This window comes from Halichoerus grypus, chromosome 13 (genome assembly GCF_964656455.1).
Source record: "Halichoerus grypus chromosome 13, mHalGry1.hap1.1, whole genome shotgun sequence".
Lineage (NCBI taxonomy): Eukaryota > Metazoa > Chordata > Mammalia > Carnivora > Phocidae > Halichoerus > Halichoerus grypus.
Genome location: NC_135724.1, coordinates 16,838,993 through 16,857,815, shown reverse-complemented (window position 1 = coordinate 16,857,815; position 18,823 = coordinate 16,838,993). Strand labels below are relative to the sequence as shown.

Here is an 18,823-nt window from a genome sequence, read left to right as displayed (position 1 = left end):
CACAAGAAAGATTCAATGACAGTGCCAAAACCCTGTTGCATTTCTTGACTTGCCAGAGAGAACAAGATTAAATGAAAAGCTCATTTAATGAATGAAAATGCCTGGACACCTTGAATACCATTCTAGATAAAGTTGTAATTCCATCAATGGCAGCAAATTAGAGGAGTGTGAACAATTTACCAGACAGAGCTCAGCTGGACGCCTTGGCTGACGCCTGCTCATAGCATCTAACATTAGGATGCAAAAAGCGAACAGGAGCCAATCTTTTGGCCTTACCTGATAGCAACCAGCCCATGACAGAATGCAGGGACCTTTGCAAACCGTCCACAGAGATACATTCACTTACCAACAGAGATGTAGCACATGAATATACTGATTCTGGAAGAATTCGTAACTGGAAACAATGCCACACTCATTGATGGTGCGACCATTCTTATACCAAGTTACCTTTGGCTTGGGCTGACCTGATAATGAAGAAATAAGAATATTCTTATTACATTAAGTATTTTTAGAAAAGTAAATCCTAAAGCTATGAACAAGAATGGGTAATAAACACTAGGGATGAGCATGATAAAGTATGTCGAGTCGGGGAACTGGAAAATCTCCCTTTCCTTGATTCAAATGCATCATTCAATAAGCATGACTGAGCACGCTATGTGCCTAAGATGGTGTGGTGCTGGGGTGAGGATGAGGCATACAAAATGAAAGATGCTCTCCCTAATCTCAAGGAGCTATTAAGAAAAATTTTTTTTTTTTTTTTTTTTTTTTTTTTTTTTATTTATTTGACAGAGAGAGAATGAGAGAGAAAGCACATGAGAGGGGGGAGGGTCAGAGGAGAAGCAGACTCCCCGCCGAGCAGGGAGCCCGATGCGGGACTCGATCCAGGGACTCCAGGATCATGACCTGAGCCGAAGGCAGTCGCTTAACCAACTGAGCCACCCAGGCGCCCGCTATTAAGAAAAATTATCAAAAACTTGTATTGAGGCAAAAATGTGGATAGTATCTTCTTTCAATGTCACAGGGGGACAAAGGTCCATCTAAGAATTATCTAGGGGAATGTACTCTGTTTAATTCAATGATTACTACTGATTAAAATTCCCAGGTTTAGTGAAGTTACATGTACACTGGTAGATTTTTATCCAACGGAGATGTAAATAATCTCTGCCTGGAAGAAAAAAAAAATAACTCTGTACGTCGTGGCTTATTGACCAGTGTTTTACCTGGGTCAGCAATCTTATCCTAACATTCTTTTATGAAATTGCCTATAAATACCTAATTCCTCAAATGTCTTCTGACCAGGATTTCCTACTTTCCAGTTCCCTCTTTACTCAAAGAATTGAACAAAAACCACTGAAGTGTTCATTTCATATTTGCATGGAAGTCCCTTGACCTTTGGAAAATTATACTTTGGCAGCACTCAGAGTTGAGCCTATGTTACGGCACAGAAGAGGGAAGAACGAAGTAGAGGAACAAATGCTGTCTCCTGAGGATAAAAGAGTCTGGGGTGAGCGTCTCCCAGGCTGGGACTGTGCATACCTGAGGGAGGTCTCACGGGAACTGCCCTAAGCCTTCTCCCTCAGAAGGAGCTCATCCTGCCCTTGTGATGCTGATGGACTCATCTGGTGAAACCCCCAGGAATCCCATTCACCTCTTGGGATTTTCTACCCCTTGTGACAGGCGAAGGAAGGTTTCCAGTGTGTCGCAAGGAGCTTTCCCCCTAGCCTCCGTATCATTGAAAACCTATCAAAATGTGCCATGTGTATAGGAGGAAAGCCCAGTATTGGGAAACAAGACACTTTCTAGATCCATCCTTCTTGTGTTTCTGTCTGATTTATCACAGGATATTTGGTGAGTAGCCCCAGAGACTACTAAGAGAAGAACTCCATGTGCTTCTGAGACCTGTACCATGGACAGGACCTGAGCGTGCTCAGAGCCCCCGCCTCCCTCTCTGTGTCTTGTCTGATTTGGAGTCTCCCAGCTAGGCTACCTCTCTGCTAATACCATGAATGTGCTTGGTGGCAACTGTGGTTGTTACTCCTTGCCCCCTCCCTTTAGGTAGGTGCCTGACTAATCAGTCGCCAGAACCAGAAGCAGACAGATCTGCGTGCAAGGACAGATCCTTCTTTACCAGTGGCTTGGCTGAGTCCCTTCCAGGCAAATGACTAAACCACCAAAAATGAGCTTCCCTGAAAAACCATCAAGGAGGTTGCTGATCATAATTCATTTCTATTGGTTCTTATCAGCCTTGTGTCCCCCGTTCAGTCAGTTTTATTAGATTCCTTCTCAGGAAGCATCTAATTGCCCCTTTTTTTGTGTATAATTGACTCTTTTTTTTTTTTTTTTTTTTAAGAAGGTATATAGGGTCTCCTGGGTGGCTCAGTCAGTTAAGCGTCTACCTTTGGCTCAGGTCATGATCCCAGGGTCTTGGGATTGAGTCCCGCATCCGGCTCCCTGCTCAGTAGGGAGCCTGCTTCTCCCTCTGCCTGCCATTCCCCCTGCTTGTGCTCTCTCCCTCTCTCACACACACACAAATAAATAAAATCTTAAAAAAAAAAAAAAAAAAAAAGAAGGTATATAAAGTATGCATGCAACTGGGCCTGGGGAACTCATTCTAATCACTTGGACCCCCATTTTTTTTTATTCAGACTGATCAGGGCTGGTTGATGCCCCCAGTTTCTTAATGGCTGACTGGTTTTTTCCTTTTGTGCAGTATAGATCTGAATAATCAGCCAGAAATGAGACTTGCACAGGGAAGTGGTATCTTGTACCTTGTGGGTGGTTCTCTTTTCTCCCTCCACTTGCTGGAAACCTCACCCGAAAATCCTACCCTTGTTTTTTAAGCCTACCTGCAGGTCACATACTAAGAGCCACCTCCAGAATGTTTCACAAGCATCTGGCTAATATGTGTGGGGACTGGTGGCCAAGTTTAGGGTATGACCAAACACTGGGGCTTCCTGAGGAGCCACAGGGGCCCGAGCATGAAGGCTCAATGGTGGACTCGTGCATGTCCCTCCTCTGAATGGCTGTGGACAAACACCGAGAAAGAGGGGGGCCCCTGGCTCTGGCCTCGTAGAAGAGCCTGAGCACAGAGTTGCACACCCCAGCACCCAGGCCAGAGATGAGATTTTATTACGACTTCGGCTAAGGAAGCCTGGCCGTTTCAGAAGCTGGCTCTTTTCTTCTTCTTCTCTAGAAAAAGGGATCTCAAGGGAGAAGAGTTTCCTGTGAATCCTCAGGAAAGAGCACTGGTGCCTCTATGTTTTTGAAGGTGGAGATATAATCCAAGAAAGAAAAGAACCCACAAGGTACAAGAGACCACTTCGCTGCCCTATTATTTTGCTTCTACTATTTGCTTTTAATAACAAATCCTTCTTACCACTGGGGGTGCCTATTTGGGGTCAGGTCTGGGTCATGTACTCTCCAGTCCCGGGGGAGTTCCAGTCCCCTGCTTTTCCTCCACTGGGCACCCTCTGCCTTGGTTTTGACTTCTTTACTGCTGACTAGCCCACCTGAGGAACGCAAGCAGCCAGAGATGCATTTAACCAGTTTGGGGATATCAAGGAAAGAGTGATGGAAGATTTCAGTAAGTCATCTGAAGCAAAGTTATTCATGCCATTCCTATGCACACAGGAAGTGAAGACTGTATTATTTGAAAAAAATAACAGGTGTGGGAGTCGCCTAACCAAGAACCACAATGTGAAGTGAAAAAGATCACTAAAATGTGTCCAGGAAGTTACTCGAAGAAATCCTCCAGAAAAAAAAAAAAAAATCATCGTAGAGGATTTAGTTGTTCAACTGGTCACTCAGACCAAGCTTCCCAGGTCCTTTCCACAAGTGATGTTTTAATAATGCCTTTGTGAGCCGAAAACCATGGTCCACAGGGAGATTTCAGAGGTAATTAGTGGCTGACGGTTACCAGATATTATGCAGTGAAGCGAAGCGTCTGACTTCTCAGGAACTTTCTGGGAAAGCAATGTCGATAGAAAACAAAGGGTGTGCCTCTGGGGCCCTCCCGAGTCTGTCATCCTTTCATGCCACGTGAATCTGAAAAACAAAAATCCCTGACATCACCATTGGTTCCGGGACTCCTCTGACTTTCCTGGTTCTGTCGGTGGCTCTTTGGGAGAGAAGGAGCCCGGCGCTGCCCCCTGGCTTAGAGAGGGCTGGGCCTCGGCACTTGGGCTGGTGGGCAGGTTTTCTCAGGACCAGATGCTTCATCGTGGGGGGCTGTCCTGTGCACTGTCGCGGGCTTAGCAGCACCCCCTGGCTTCCACCCAGCAGATGCCACCAGCAACCCTCCCCCGAGTCGTGACCATTGAAAATGTCCGCAGAAATTGCCAGTTTCCCTGGGGAGGGCAGCCCCAGTGCAGAACCAGGAATCCGAGTGGAGGGCAAGGCAGCTGGAGCCCAGACTGAGAGAGAGAATTGCCTAAGCCGATAGCCACTGCCATCTCTCCTTTCTCTTTCTTTCTTTCTGTCCTCCAAGTCTTTTCACTGGGCTCAAAAAAGGACATAGCCACACATGCCTCCAAAAAAGACGAGTTGATGAAGTGCAAATGAATCTCCAGGAGGGAGGTATTTTGAAACTGGGGAAGTACTGTTCCTTTGGCTAGCATTTTTGAGCAAGCATGTACTCATCGATACGAGAAGGCATTTAACACTTGATTAGTCACCAGGACCAGTTTCTTAACCGTTTAGGAATTGGTTCCAATTTGCAGGGCCAGGTTCAAGATGAAAATGAGGGGTTCCTTGTTCAAAAATGATTAAGCTATTTGAGATGGCAACAACAGAACACTAAACTGAGCCCTGGGGCCCTTCTGGGCGTGGGGATCAGTGTGTGAGGCTCACATCGTGGGATCCTGAGGCTGGCCCTGCCGGGCAGACACAGCCCCGGGAACATTCTGCTCACGAATGTCCACTAGCTCTTCCTTCCCTTTGATGCCTTTCCTGCACCTTCTGATGTTCCCACAGCATTTCCTTAATCTCAAGGTGTCTGTTTAGAAACAAGGTTATTCCTTGAAAACAAAAAAGCATTCCCAAACTGAAACACCCAAGCTCTCTGAATATCAGGATAAACATATTTAGGAGAATACAATTCCTTCCTTTCCTCAGGAGGAGTGTGCAGGAAGCAACTTTGTGCTTTGACCTGAGGTTCAGCTAATGCACATAACAGGGAGAAAGTTGGAAAGCTGAAAAAGTAGTATGCTTGCATCAAAAAGGAAGACAACCACTTGGGTTTGGAACACAGCACAAGGACAAGGAGAGAAGCCTGATGAGCTGCAGGGATCTGGGATGGGGGTGGTGGTGGAAAGGGGGGGGATTGAGCCAGAGAGACTGAAGGGAGGATTGTAAGAAGTTTTGTTCTGTGGTTGTTAATTGGATCCTCTCGACACTTGAATTTTAACACTCTTTAATAAAGACTTGAATTGCATTTCTGGTGGGTTTTGGTTATAGGGCATTTTAAATGCAGCTGTGCTGAGATTGGACCCCATGAGGTCCCTGGTCAACAGGTGTTATATTTAAAAGCATCATAAGCCCCTCTCGGTCTAGATGGTAAGTTAGTTGCACAGAACAGAAAGAAACTCCGTCTGTAAAATGGCAAATAGACACCTCCAATCCAGATTATGTGATAAGTGCGTTTGGTGTTTGATGGTTCCGATTGGTATAAAAAGGCCAGATTTGACATGTATTACTATTTACTTAGCAATCACAGAAATGTCTAATGGAAATACTGCTCTCAACTAGGTTGAAGGAAGTCTCAAAAACAACTAACTCCAAAGGACAACGTTCATGGTAGCCACCTTGCGCAAGGATGATGTTTAGAGAAGACATGGTGAGTGTGGCTGAATTACCGTATGAATAGATGACTAAGCCAGAATGAGTGCGGGTCCCACAGTACTCAGAAAACCAAGAAAATGAATGGCAACATGCTGTCCTTTCACTACTGAGGAAATGTTGCCCACCACCCCCAACAAACATGCGCAGAAAGAAGCAGCTTTTCGGTTAACGCCAGTGTGTTTGCTTATCCATTTCAGAGGTTTGAGCAGGTGATGGGAGCTAGAGCTCTGGATTGGACTTGAGATAAAAGTTGATATTTCTCAGTATTATTGAACAAAGAACGTTAGGGCTAAATGTAAGCATAAGGCAGTAAGAATGGAACCTAAGTCCAGTTTTAAATTTTTTATGGTATTTCACAACTAAGAGTGTAAGTTGTATTCATGACCTCATCTACTGTTTTAACTTAATATAAAATATAGAACAAGGGTTGGCAAACATATAAAAGTATAACTTCAGAAAGAGAGAAGAAAGGAAAGGAAGGGAAGAAAGGAAAAGAGAGAAGGGAAGGAAGGAATGGAGGGGGGAGGGAGGGAGGGAGGGAAGGAGGAAGAAAGAAAGGCAAGAGAAAGAGACGTAGAGAGTCAGATTTAGAATCATCCTCCAAATAAAGATATTTGGGGTATTTATTGCTGGTCTGGTAAATTTCCCAAAGATGGGAACCATGCAATTTACGTATCTTATATCCCCAGTTAGTATATTGATTGGACATGGCACATAGGTAGGTTTTACTCCCCACGAAAAGCAGTGAAGTTGGAGTCAGAAGTTCTAGTTCCAACACATCTGTTGATCGTTTCTGAGTGGCAACATAGCACCGGTGGTTAAGAGCTCCAGAGCCGGATACGCTGGGTTCACATTCCGGCCGCACGCCTTACTAGCATTGTCAGTAAGCATGTCGCAGCCCCTCTGCGCCTCAGCTTCCTCATCTGTAAAATGGTCTATACGTCATAGGTCGTTATAAAGATCAAATGAGTTATTGCCCGTAATGCACTTAGTACAGGACCTGGCACAAAAGCAAATGCTCAGTAAATGTTCGCACTAATTATTGAAAAAAAAAATGTGGCTTCAGTTGAAAACACTAGCCCATCTGACTGGCAGTGAGACTGGGAGCTCTGCAACACTTTTTTTTTTTTTAATAGCTTTAATGAGATATAATTCATATGCCATATAATTCACTCATTTACAGTGTACAATCCAGGGACTTTCAATATATTCAGTTGTGCGACCATCACCACAATCAATTGTAGAACATTTTCATTTCCCCAGAAAGAATCCCCCACTCCTTAGCTTTCAAGTCCTCATCTTCCCATCCCTCCACCAAAACACACACACAGCCCCAAGCAACCACTAGTCTACTTTCTGTCTCTATGGATTTGCCTATTCTGGACATTTCAGGTAAACAGAATCAAATGCTACGTGGTCCTCTGTGACTGGCTTCTTTCTCTTAGCACGACATTTCCAAGGTTCATCCATGTTGTAGCACGGGTCAGTATTCAGTCCTTTTTAAACATTCTGCAACCCTTCTTGGGAGCAGCTGTCGGGGCGGAAGGATGACTCCCTGGCTCTCCACAGTCCTAGGATGCTTACTCAGACAATTGGGAGGGTAGCAGGGGAAGGGCTCTAGAGGCTGGAAATCTCTCCTGATCAGGAAGCATCATAAGACTGGGGACCGAACCCAGGCTTTGTCACTTGTCAGGGACAAATCGACATCTAGCTCTGCCACTTACCTGGTCAAAGTTCCCCATCTGTAAAAGGAGATGATGTTAGTGTTCTAAGGATTAGAATAATCCTTACGTAAATGGCCTAGGGAGAATCTGCTACATAATTGGTTTTCGAGGTGATAATCAGGGAAAGACGTCACTTGGTTTCATCAGTTTCCTTTTCTGCTGTGAGTTACCACAGTAATTTTTTTAAGTGATACACCAGTTAATGTCTAAAAATCTCTCCTTGTGGAACATTCACCTGTAATAGTAATTTCAAGACGAGGCTCCTCCCATTCCCATGACCAGGGTCCACTGCTATGGATAGAAAGGGAAGAAAGGACAAATCAAACTGCCAAGAAGAGTTGGGGTGACGCTGGCAACCTGATGTGTCATCTCTGACTCCTCCCCAGGTGACTGCTTCCTGACAGTGAGGTCCCACAGGTTACAACACTGACAAACACGTTATTTGACTCATAGAGACGGTTCAGTCACCACCACGGTGCTGACTATAAAGGAGAAAGGACAGTTAAGTCAGGCTGTGGTTCATGTTTCGTGGCTTCTCTGAAGTTCAGAACCCTTGAAGACAGATTTATCATTCTCTGCTAGATGTGGACAACCAATTACTGATTGAGCAGAGGGGGCCAAGGTGGCGTTCACAGACACCTTGGAGAGGTAACATGCTAACTGGAAGGAACACAAGATTTGCATGATTTTATTTTGTGTTTTTGTGTTTTTTTGTTTTTTTTTTTTTTTTAGCTGTGGGGTCCAGAACCAGCTGCTTCCTTTTTGTTTAAGATTTTATTTACTTATTTGACAGAGAGAGAGAGCGAGAGAGCACAAGCAGGGGGAGCAGCAGAGGGAAAGAGAGAAGCAGGCTCTCCACTGAGCAGGGAGCCCAATGTGGGGCTCGATCCCAGGACCCTGGGATCACGACCTGAGCTGAAGGCAGATGCTTAACCGACTGAGCCACCCAGGTGTCCCCAAGCTGCTTCCTTTTTAAGAAAAAAATTTGGTTTACTTTTAATTGTACAGATTCTAAATGCATACATTTGTATTTGTAAAAATACATCTAAAGGCAAAGTCTCCCACAGGCCCTATCCCTCCAACTCAGTACCCTCTCAAGAGGAAGGGTTTGCTAGACTTTCAGACATTTTTCTATCCATGTATGTATATCATCATCTAAATATATATATATATTTATATAACATTTATATTTTATTTTATATATACGTATATATAAATATACCTGTATAATCTCTATCCATGTATGTATATAGTCATCTAAATATACATATATAATTTTGTTGCATGCATGGCATTAAATTGTGTATACTTCCCAGGCAGTTGGCTTATCTTACTTAGTAGTAAGCGTTGGAAATCTTCCAATGTCAATCCAATCCATAAAGGGCTGCCTCATTTTTTAAACACTGCTCAATGACATCAATATTGCATAGCACGCAATACCAGGCTTACTCTGTGTGTTCTTGTGTTGATGACCTAGAGCCAGGCTACAGTTTTTTACACTTACAAAATGTGTCTCAAAACAAACAAACAAAAAAAACCCATCCTGCTACATGCTTCCTTGGGCACATAAGTGGTTCTCTATACTAAATACCAAGAAATGAAATTGCTGAATAAGGGGCACCTGGGTGGCTCAGTTGTTAACCGTCTGCCTTCGGCTCAGGTCATGATCCCAGGGTCCTGGGATCGAGCCCCGCATCGGGCTCCCTGCTCAGCGGGAAGCCTGCTTCTCCATCTCCCACTCCCCCTGCTTGTGTTCCCTCTCTTGCTGTGTCTCTCTCTGTCAAATAAATAAATAAAATCTTTTTAAAATAAATAAATAAATAAGAAATTGCTGAATAAGAGAGCATTCACATATTTTATTTTGATAGATACTCCGAAATGGGCGGGGCCCTTAACAGAATAGTAGAAGGATGTGGTGATGAAGGGCCGGATTCCTGAGTTCAAATCTTAGCTCTGCCACTTCCTAGCTCACCTTTGCTCTATCGACGTTCTTCATCTGTAAAACTAAGATAATCGCAGTATCTACTTCATTTCATTGTTAGGAAAATGACGTGAGTACATACAAAGCTCTTCTAAATGGTAGAGTAAGAACTCTGTGTTAGCTGCTCTCAGGAGCTTTGGGTTTAACATCAGTAAAAGTACCCAAATATCTTCCTCTTAAATTAGAGAACAGACCAGAGGTTATAGGAGAATTCTTTGAATATTTAGAGCCCTCGACTGACGCCAAGTTTTCTTTCGGCCAATCTGCCCCGTTTAGATAGCCGGTGGTGTGGCTGCTCTCAGCAGGAAAGCTGTTGCCAGCTGACAGGGTCAGGGAAGCAATCTCAGCCCACGTGCAGAGAACGGGGAACCAGCTCCCCTGGAGCTGTCAGGAAAGCCAGCTGTCAGAGCGCTTTCTCGCTGGGGACAGGCGGGATTAGTTCTGATTACCCAGCCTAATCCAATGGCAATTGGGTGCCTGCATGTGCCATCTGAGTTACTACAGATTTGGACATCATGTTAGTTAGGGAAGAGAACCTCCCCAAAGATGGGTCCTGGGAATTTGGGGAGGTGGATGGGGAGGAGGCAAACCAGGGGGGAGAGAGAAAATGAACATGTCTTGGGTACGTTCTATGTGTCAACCCCCAGGCTGGACGCTTCAAAGACATTATCACATTTAATCCTCACAGCAAAACTACCAAGGTAGGTGTTCTTGCCCATTTCACAGATAATGACTTGAAAGCTTAAGGTAACTTTAAAAGCGTTGATGTAACAAACTTAGTTTCTCGCTGCCTGTAAGTGACAAGGTTGGGAAATGAGTCCAGGTTTGTCGGAGCTCAAGCACTGTTTTCTTTCTTGGGTGTGATTTTAGGGTTGTGTGTGCGAAATAGAGGCAAGAAAAGAAGCCCATGAAAAGAAGCTCAATATCATTAGTCATCATGGAAATTCAAATAAAAACCATAATGAATGAGATAGCATTTCACAACCACTGGAATGGTTATAACAGGATAGGCAGCCAAATGTGCGCAAAGATATAGAGAAAATCCTCAAGCATGGCTGGGGTGGGAATGTAAAACAGTACAGACACTTTGGAAGACAGTTTGGCAGTTCCTGAAAAAGTTAAACAGGAATTGAACAAAAGACTCAGAAATTCCATTCCTGGGTATCTACCCAAGAGAAATGAAAACATATATCCACCCAAAGACTTGCACACAAATATTCTTAACAGGATTATTCATAATAACCTAAAATGGGAAATAACCTAAATGTGCGTTGGAAACAACCTAAATGTCCAACGAGTGAATAGATAGACAAATGGGATAAAGCCATACCATAGAATACTTTGGAGCAATAAAAAGGAGCAAACTTGGATACACGGTACAATATGGATGAACCTCAAAAACATTCCAGTGAAAGAAGCCAGACACAAAAGACCACATATTGTAAGATTCCATTTATATAAGATATCGAAAAGAAGCTATGGAGACCAAAAGTAGACTCATGGTTGCTGGAGGTGGAGGCAATGGGGAAAACACTGATTAATAAATGTGCATGGAATTGCACTACTGGGTATTTACCCCAAAGATACAGATGTAGTGATCCAAAAGGGTACGTGCACCCCAATGTTGATAGCAGCAATGTCCACAATAGCCAAACTATGGAAAGAGCCTAGATATCCATCAACAGATAAATGGATAAAGAAGATGTGGTATATATATACAATGGAATATTATGCAACCATCAGGAAAATGAAATCTTGCCATTTGCAACGACATGGATGGAACTAGAGGGTATTATGCTAAGTGAAATAAGTCAATCAGAGAAAGACAAGTATCATATGATCTCACTGATATGAGGAAACTGAGAAACAAGACAGAGGATCATAGGGGAAGGGAGGGAAAAATGAAACAAGACGAAACCAGAGAGGGAGACAAACCATAAGAGACTCTTAATCTCAGGAAACAAACTGAGGGTTGCTGGAGTGAAGGGGGGTGGGAGGGATGGGGTGGCTGGGTGATGGATATTGGGGAGGGTATGTGCTATGGTGAGTGCTGTGAATTGTGTAAGACTGATGAATCACAGACCTGTACCCCTGAAACAAATAATACATTATATGTTAATTTAAAAAAAGGAAAAAAAAAAATAAATGTGCATGGGAGAGCCTAGATGGCTCAGTCCATTAAGCATCCAACACTTGATCTCAGCTGAGGTCTTGATCTCACAGTCGTGAGTTTGGGCCCCGTGTTGGGCTCCATGCTGGGCGTGCAGTCTACTTAAAAAATATAATAATAATAATAATAACAACAACAATAATGTGCATGAGGGATCTTTTTGGGGTGATGAAAATGTTCTAAAACTAATCGATGGTGATGGTTGTACAACTTGATAAATTTACTAAAAACATCATTGAACTGAACACTTAGAGAAGGTGAATTATAGGGGTGTGGGGCAGGTGAGCAAAAAAGAAAAGGTAAATTCTATAATATGCAATATATGCCTCAATAAAGTTAATTTTCAAAATAGAACCAAGGAAATGTGCCCTGGAGGTTTGCTTATATGCTATACAAATTTTTCTAAAAACTGAGGTGAAGTTCACATAACAAAATTAATCATTTCAAAGTGAACAATTCAGCGGCATTTAGTACGTTCAAAATGTTGTGCAACCATCAACTCTGTCTAGTTCCAAATCAGTATCATTACCCCAAAAGGAAACCCCCTACTCCCTTTCCCCCTTGCCCCAGCAACCACCAGTCTGCATTCTGTCTCTATGGATTTACCTAGTCTGGATGCCTCATATAAATGAAATCATACAATAAAAAAAACAGAGGCAAGAAGGAGACAAACATTTCATAAGTACATACTGAGTTCATTGCAGCCTTACTTGTGATAGCAAAAGACTGCAAACAACCAAAATGTCTACCGGTAGGAATATGCTTACAGTTTATCTGTTAAACGGAATTTTCTATTTTTAACAGCAACAGGCATTATAAATGAATAAGGCAGTTCTGTATGCATTGATCTGAAATAATCTCCAAGATACATTGCTCAAAAAAATAAAATACAGAAGAGAATGTAGAGTATGCTATCGCTTGTATAGGCAAAAAAGAAGAATATTCTGATATGCTTATTTATACACATAATGATTCCAAAAACACACAAGAAACTGGTAATATGGTTGCCACTGGGAGGAGGCCCAAGTATCTAAGGAAAGGGGTGTGGGGAGCCTGTTAAGGACAGTGATTGTCTCTGCAGATCCTTTTGGATAATTTAAATTTATACATGTTACCTAATAAATACAATTTAACTTTTAAATATTAATAGCGAGCAACTCCGTGTGCCTGACAGTGTGCCTGGCACATCTGTGCTGACCACTGAGCTGTAGCTGCTGCTTGCTCTGCATTCAGAAGTTGCTCGAACTTTTTTGGCAGTAGAATAGTCTTTCCACTGGTACTCCTCCCTGCTATTTAAAATCTATGACAGTTTCCAATTCTTTAAGGGAGGGCTAAAAACAAAGAGCTCAAGGTTAAATGAAACATGTGAGAGAGTTTAGTACCTCCCTGATTTTACGATTGAAAAATGCCCTGAAACAGGGAGCTCAAGTGACTTTTCCAAGGTCACACTGCTTGTTAGCAGCAGAGTCCACGATTCTTGATTCTGATTTTCAACTTACTCTCTGTTGAGAGGATATATTCCTCTGCCGGGCTTATTCTGGTCCTTTCTCAGGGTAAAGACAGGGTAGAAAGGAAAGATCATGATGCTACCAACATACAGAGCATGACAGTGTTGTTAATGAGACCAACTGCCATGGATTAACCGGTTAACATCACTTCGGTTGAGGTTGAACGTGGTGGGCTGAAGGCCGTGTCCCATCCAGGCATGGGTCATCAGAGTCCTCACTGTGTTGTGAAGAAACCCTCTCTCTGGTTCCTCCTCCTCTTGTCCTCTGCTTTCTCCTAGGCTCTCTGTGTCCCTCTTTGGAGAGTATCTATTTTAAATTGGACCAAGAGGTGTGCAATTTCAGGCATCTGCAGATAGGGGAGCCCCCGGAAAGAGTTATCTTCCCTTCTGTCCCCTCCCTGCCTGGGACGGGGAAGGGGTGCTGTGGGGAGTGCCAGCGTCACCTCGGCCACCTTCCTCCACCATCCTTCCCCCAGCCAGTCAAACGGTCTCAGGAGAAAACTCTTGTGTTTTGGCCCCCACTTGCCTTGTTTTCTGAAGAATTATTTTTATCGTTCATTATCGAATTGTTTTTAGTAAAGTGTGCCTTAGAGATAAGGAGCACCACCCCCAAGGAAAGCGGGGGAGTAGTCCTGCATCCGTGGAGTTCGTTGCCTTCAAACACAGGACTCTTCTGTGGGAGATTCTTTTCATCTGTTTGGGCTGGAGTTTGAAGCAGGCCCATCCTAAGCCCTGTGAAGTATCCACACTGCCCACGACTAACCTCGTGACTAAGGGAAGAGATGGTTTGACTTTAGAGTATATCCCAAACCTCCTAGACTGGCCATTTCCCTTGTCCTCCTAACTGCATTCCCCTATGCCTCTCCCATCACTCAGCCTGGGGACCAACGTGCGGAACCTCACCCTTCCTGCTTCATGAGCCCTGATTGGTCCAAACTGGTCAAGTACTCTTGCTCAGTGATTGGCTTATAACCTACTTCTAAGCCAGTCAGCACGCGGCTCTCTCCAGAGAGTGGTTCAGGGGTGATCCAATCAGTGCAAAGCTTAGGTCTTTCACTGCGTCCTGTAAACAGGAAAAAGAACGCGTGCGGAGCCCAGGGGAGGGTACCATTTGAGACTGTGGAAAGCCAGCCCGAGGTGGAAACCAAAGCTCAGAGAAGAGCAGAGTCTCCAGAAATGCAGAGAACCAGAACCGGGGTCCTGACCGAACTCCTGGACTTTTCAGTTGTGTGAGCAGTACATCCCCACTGTTGCTGTTGCTTAAGCTAGTTTGAGTTGATTTTTGATTGTTCCTTCTGGAAAGCATACCAAAGCATCCATAGCTTCCCCTCCCTGGCCCATGGTGCCTGAAATTCCTACCACTGGCCCTCCATTCCACATCTCCGTGTCGTACGTGCCTTCGCCAAGCTACAGGCAGAAGGGAAGGATTTAAGATTAGAGAGCTTAATCAAAGAATGCTTCTCCAAGAAAGTTGTGGGGACGCCTAACATAACCGAATTTCTGAGCTCCATTTGTATTTGCCTCCTGTCTATTTCTGCCCTTTGTGTTTTGTTTTGCTTTTTGTTGTTTACACAGAAAGAGCACCTTCCATCTGGTTCTTATGTTCAGTCCCACCAGTTTTCAAACCCCAGCTCAAGTGCTAGCTTGTCCTTGAAGCCTCCCCTGAGAGCCTCAGCTAGAAAAAAACAGCCCCCTCCCAAAGGGTGGACCGCTTACCTCAGTGTGCCCCGCCCACACTCAGTATCCCCCCCCAGACACACTCCACTGTGACATGTTTGCCTGCAAGACAACTCCTGGGTTTATCTTTTGTATTTACCCCAGCTCCAGCGTATTGTGGCCGGGCCTTCCACACCTCTTGAGAAGGAGGCAAGTTTAGTGATTGAAAAGAATAGGTTTTCCTCAGGAATTACAGGCCAAAGAAACGGCTAAAGCAATGGTTCTCAGGTGTGGGTCCCTGGACCACACCATCAGCATCACCTGGGGACTTTTCAGAAATGCAAATTCTTCGGAACTTCAGAACCAGAAACTCTGGGGGTGGGACCTAGTAGCCTGCGTTTTAACAAGCTCTCTGGATTCTGTTGCACTTTAAAGTTTGAGAACCACTGGACTAGAGGAAAATCTTAAACTACTGACTGAGGAGCAAATGAGCCTGGTTATCCAAGAGCAGGATTGAAGACCAAGCAAAGATCAACGTGAGTTGTGGGTCTTTTTCTCTCATGTAGGTTGGGCATTTATTCTTTCCTTTTTGCCAACCCTAAGATGACATGTTTACTTTCTCCCAAGTTTCTTTACATTTCTGAATTTCTAGATTTCCTTTTTGGCAGAATTAAACCCAAAATAACAGGGTTCCTTGTGGATTTGTCAGTAGCTCAAGCAAAGAATTTATCAAGCTACTCTGATGTGTCTGGGCAAAAGCTGTGGTGTAGCTCAGTAAAGACAGTGCAATAATAAAGATGTGGATAACATTCTTTGGAGCTGTTCCATGAGGCCTGCTTGTGACCCTTGTCTGCTCCGTCCCTCTGTGCCTGACTCACCCTCACTCCAGAACAAGGAAGCATCCTGTTCATTATGCACTTTCATCGCTGACCTCGAAATTCCAGCCATGGCTCCTGAAATGCACCCCCCCCAGCTACTGTCTCCACTCAGCCCCCATGGCTAGCCCATTTCAGAGTGTTTTCACGTGCCCTCACTCCACTATGTCTCTGTCCAAGCAAAAAGGGATCAGTGAAAGGCGCAGCTAGAATTTTTGAGAAAAGACTGGACTTGTGCCTTAATTTTCGTAATAATCACAGAGATATCACCTTGTATGCAGAGATTTAACTTTACCCTCCATTCCTATGAATTATGAGAACTCATATTTAAATATGGTACCAATATATGCTAAAAAGTATCAGATCCAATGATGTTGAGAAATCTCTACCTCTCCTTTTAGATAATAAATATACCATCAGCCATGTTCAAACAGAAAATAGTTTTTCTTATTTATTGCAGATGCATTCCAAAATATAATCCTTTTTTGTTTTGCTCTCAAACACACTGTTTTTAAGTACAGAAAGTTCCTCAAAAAATCTAATTTCCTATGTTATTTTTGTTTAATCGTGGCACCAATGTCAAAAATGTGCCACTTCCACTATAATAGTTTGTATTATGAAAGCATTCGGAAGTTTTAGCAAAAAAAAGAGTTTTTTAAATTAACCAAGGAGAAGAACTGAACTTTGGGGAGAAGCTAGGATGTGACAGATACTTAGGTATATTTACTCATGTCCCCATCACTCCTGTCAGAGTGGATGTTGCTACCTTCGTTTTATAGATGAGAACCCTGGAGTTCAGACAAGCTGGAAAACTGCTAGAGTCAGGATTTGATTGGAAATCTGACTCCAGAGCCTGGACTTTACTCAGCACCCCCTGCCCCCCCACACACACCTCTACCCAGATTAGAACATCCACTGCTTCCTCCTTGCATAGGCTGATATCTACATGTAGGTGTGCACGGGGCACTTAAAAACCAGTTAGATCGGGGGAGGGTGGTTTTTGCAGGTGACAAAAACAGGAATTCCACCCCACCTAAAAATCTTCCCCAAATTGTGAATGTTTTGCAAAAACTTCAAAAGGACAGTGTAATTTGGCACCAGATTTGTTTTAAGTCCTGATTTCCAAGATTTGAACATGCTTATTGACCCTCAGTGCCCGCTAATACAGAATTTGTTAATTTGTTGATTCAGAAAGTCACTCACAACATCCTGGATTTTGGTTCAGAAGCCTCACAGCAAAGCAGCTCATTCAATTTACCCTTAGCTGGTACGCTGTAAAGAAACATGTCTGTAACTGACACCCTTAATCAGTGGTTTTTAAGTTTAGATGTGTTCATCCAAATGCAATGTGACAGTGGTGCCATTTTATCGATGGATTTTTTTGATTGACTTTTTGCCTTAGATTTTTAAAGACTCTGTTTAACAATTAGAGTACAAGATCATGCCTATAGTTAACAATACTGTATTGTACACTTTAAAATTCATCAGGAGGGTAGATGTCATGTTAAATGTTCTTACCTCAGTTTTTTCTTTTTTTTTTTTAAAGGGAAAGGAGAGGAAAGCAAATCTATTTAATGACTTGATGAATGTCTGCATCAGCCATTTTGAAATGCCTGATAGCTTTTCAGCAATTTGCATTCCGGGTGTCATTCTGTGTCCACCCAGAAAGTGGGGATTTTCAATCACTCATATAATCCAAGAAATAACTTTTGACTAAAATCCTCAAATACTTCAGGCAAAAGGATCTGGGGCCTGAGTTACCTGGATAATTACTTCAGTTTTTCATTTTACATTGCAAAGCCTTTGCAGATCACTCCTTCAAGTCATCCTATGTGTTTATTTTCTCTAAGTGTTGAGATAGCCCTGATGTGAAAGAATCAATTTTAATTATTTAAACAGACATGAAAAAGAATCATTTCCCAAAAAGGGTCTGCATGGACTTAAACTACAAATGATAATTTGGCCACTTTAAAACCCTAGATAGCCAAATATGCCAGACAGCCCCTACTTGTTCCCTTCTGTTCCATTTCGTAAGGAAACCATCGGCTTTGTTCCTTATTGCAGAAAATGCAAACAACTACATATTTAAAACACAGCCATTCCTTATGTAAAAACCAAAGTCTAGATACTTACTTTTCAATACGTTTTGTCCAAGAGACATGATAGGAGGGCTGGCTCGGCTGTGGGCTCCCCAGGCTGTGTGGGAGGAATTGATTGGGTGTCCCTGCTCCTGGGACTGGGGATTCAGAGGAGTTACAGGGTTCAGGGTCTTTTCCACGTTCGAGTCAAAGCACAGTTGGGTCTGTTTCCAGAAAAGCTCCTATCTTCCTAAGAGGGAAAATTCCGTGCCCAGAGAAGTTCTGGAAGAAGACATTTTCCCCCTTGCACTTGAATGAACTAGGTCATTGCTGAAGCTGGATAATATTTTTGAGCATCACTGTGATGAAACTTGAGGGCTGTTTCTGCAGGAGGTGTGACACTTGTTGACGAGGCCGCCAGGGAGGCCCTGGCAGAGGGGCCTGGTGAAATGCAGCTCCAGTGAGCTGACGAAACGCAGACGAGCTGTCCCTGAGGTAGTGGCTTCCCTCTCAGAAAAGCAGAATCTTGCTGTCTGATAAAGACCCTGAGGCCGGTGTAACACCAGCAGGTCTCATACCAAGAATACCAGGCACTGAAGTACACATAGGAAACCCGTGGAGGGGGCGGAGGGGGTGGAGGGGAGGTGAAAAGAAGAGGCACTATGTTGTTCGTTTAGAATTGGCATTACAGTTCTCTGAAGTTCTCTGAGAAACGCAGAAGCCACAGCAGGGCAAGATCCACCCTCCTCCCTCCTCCCTCCTCCCTCCTCCCATCGGGGTCCTCCCCCCACAGCCCTCCCTCCCTCTCTCTCTCTCTGTCTCACACACACACACACACACACACACACACACACGCACATTCTCTCTCTTCCTATTTTGGCTATTGTAGTAAGAAGAGAAGAGAGGAAGAACACAAGAAAACCATAGAGAAATACCACAAATCCATCAAACTGTCAAGAATTGTTCGTGTTACATACCAAAGTAGAATTTGTCA

At 43.6% G+C, this 18,823-nt stretch overlaps 1 protein-coding gene across 6 annotated transcripts in view; it reads right to left on the bottom strand.

Moving 5' to 3' along the window:
* The window catches only part of ALPK2 (alpha kinase 2), a 117,704-nt gene extending 99,179 nt beyond the window's left edge, over nt 1–18,525 (bottom strand). For 4 of the 6 annotated variants that reach the window (XR_013443284.1, XR_013443286.1, XR_013443285.1 and 1 more), the window contains exons 1-3: nt 17,885–18,519; nt 3,917–4,044; nt 347–464 (exon numbers count right to left, since the gene is read on the bottom strand). Coding sequence is in view for 2 of the 6 variants with exons in the window: in XM_036111960.2 (XP_035967853.2) it covers nt 347–464; nt 3,917–4,025 (227 nt within the window). In the remaining 4 variants the exon portion in view is untranslated. Of the gene's footprint in view, nt 1–346; nt 465–3,916; nt 4,045–17,884 lie in introns of all 6 variants that reach the window. The other 2 variants (XM_036111960.2, XM_036111957.2) reach the window with 2 other exon arrangements.
* Between the last annotated feature and the right edge of the window lie 298 nt (nt 18,526–18,823).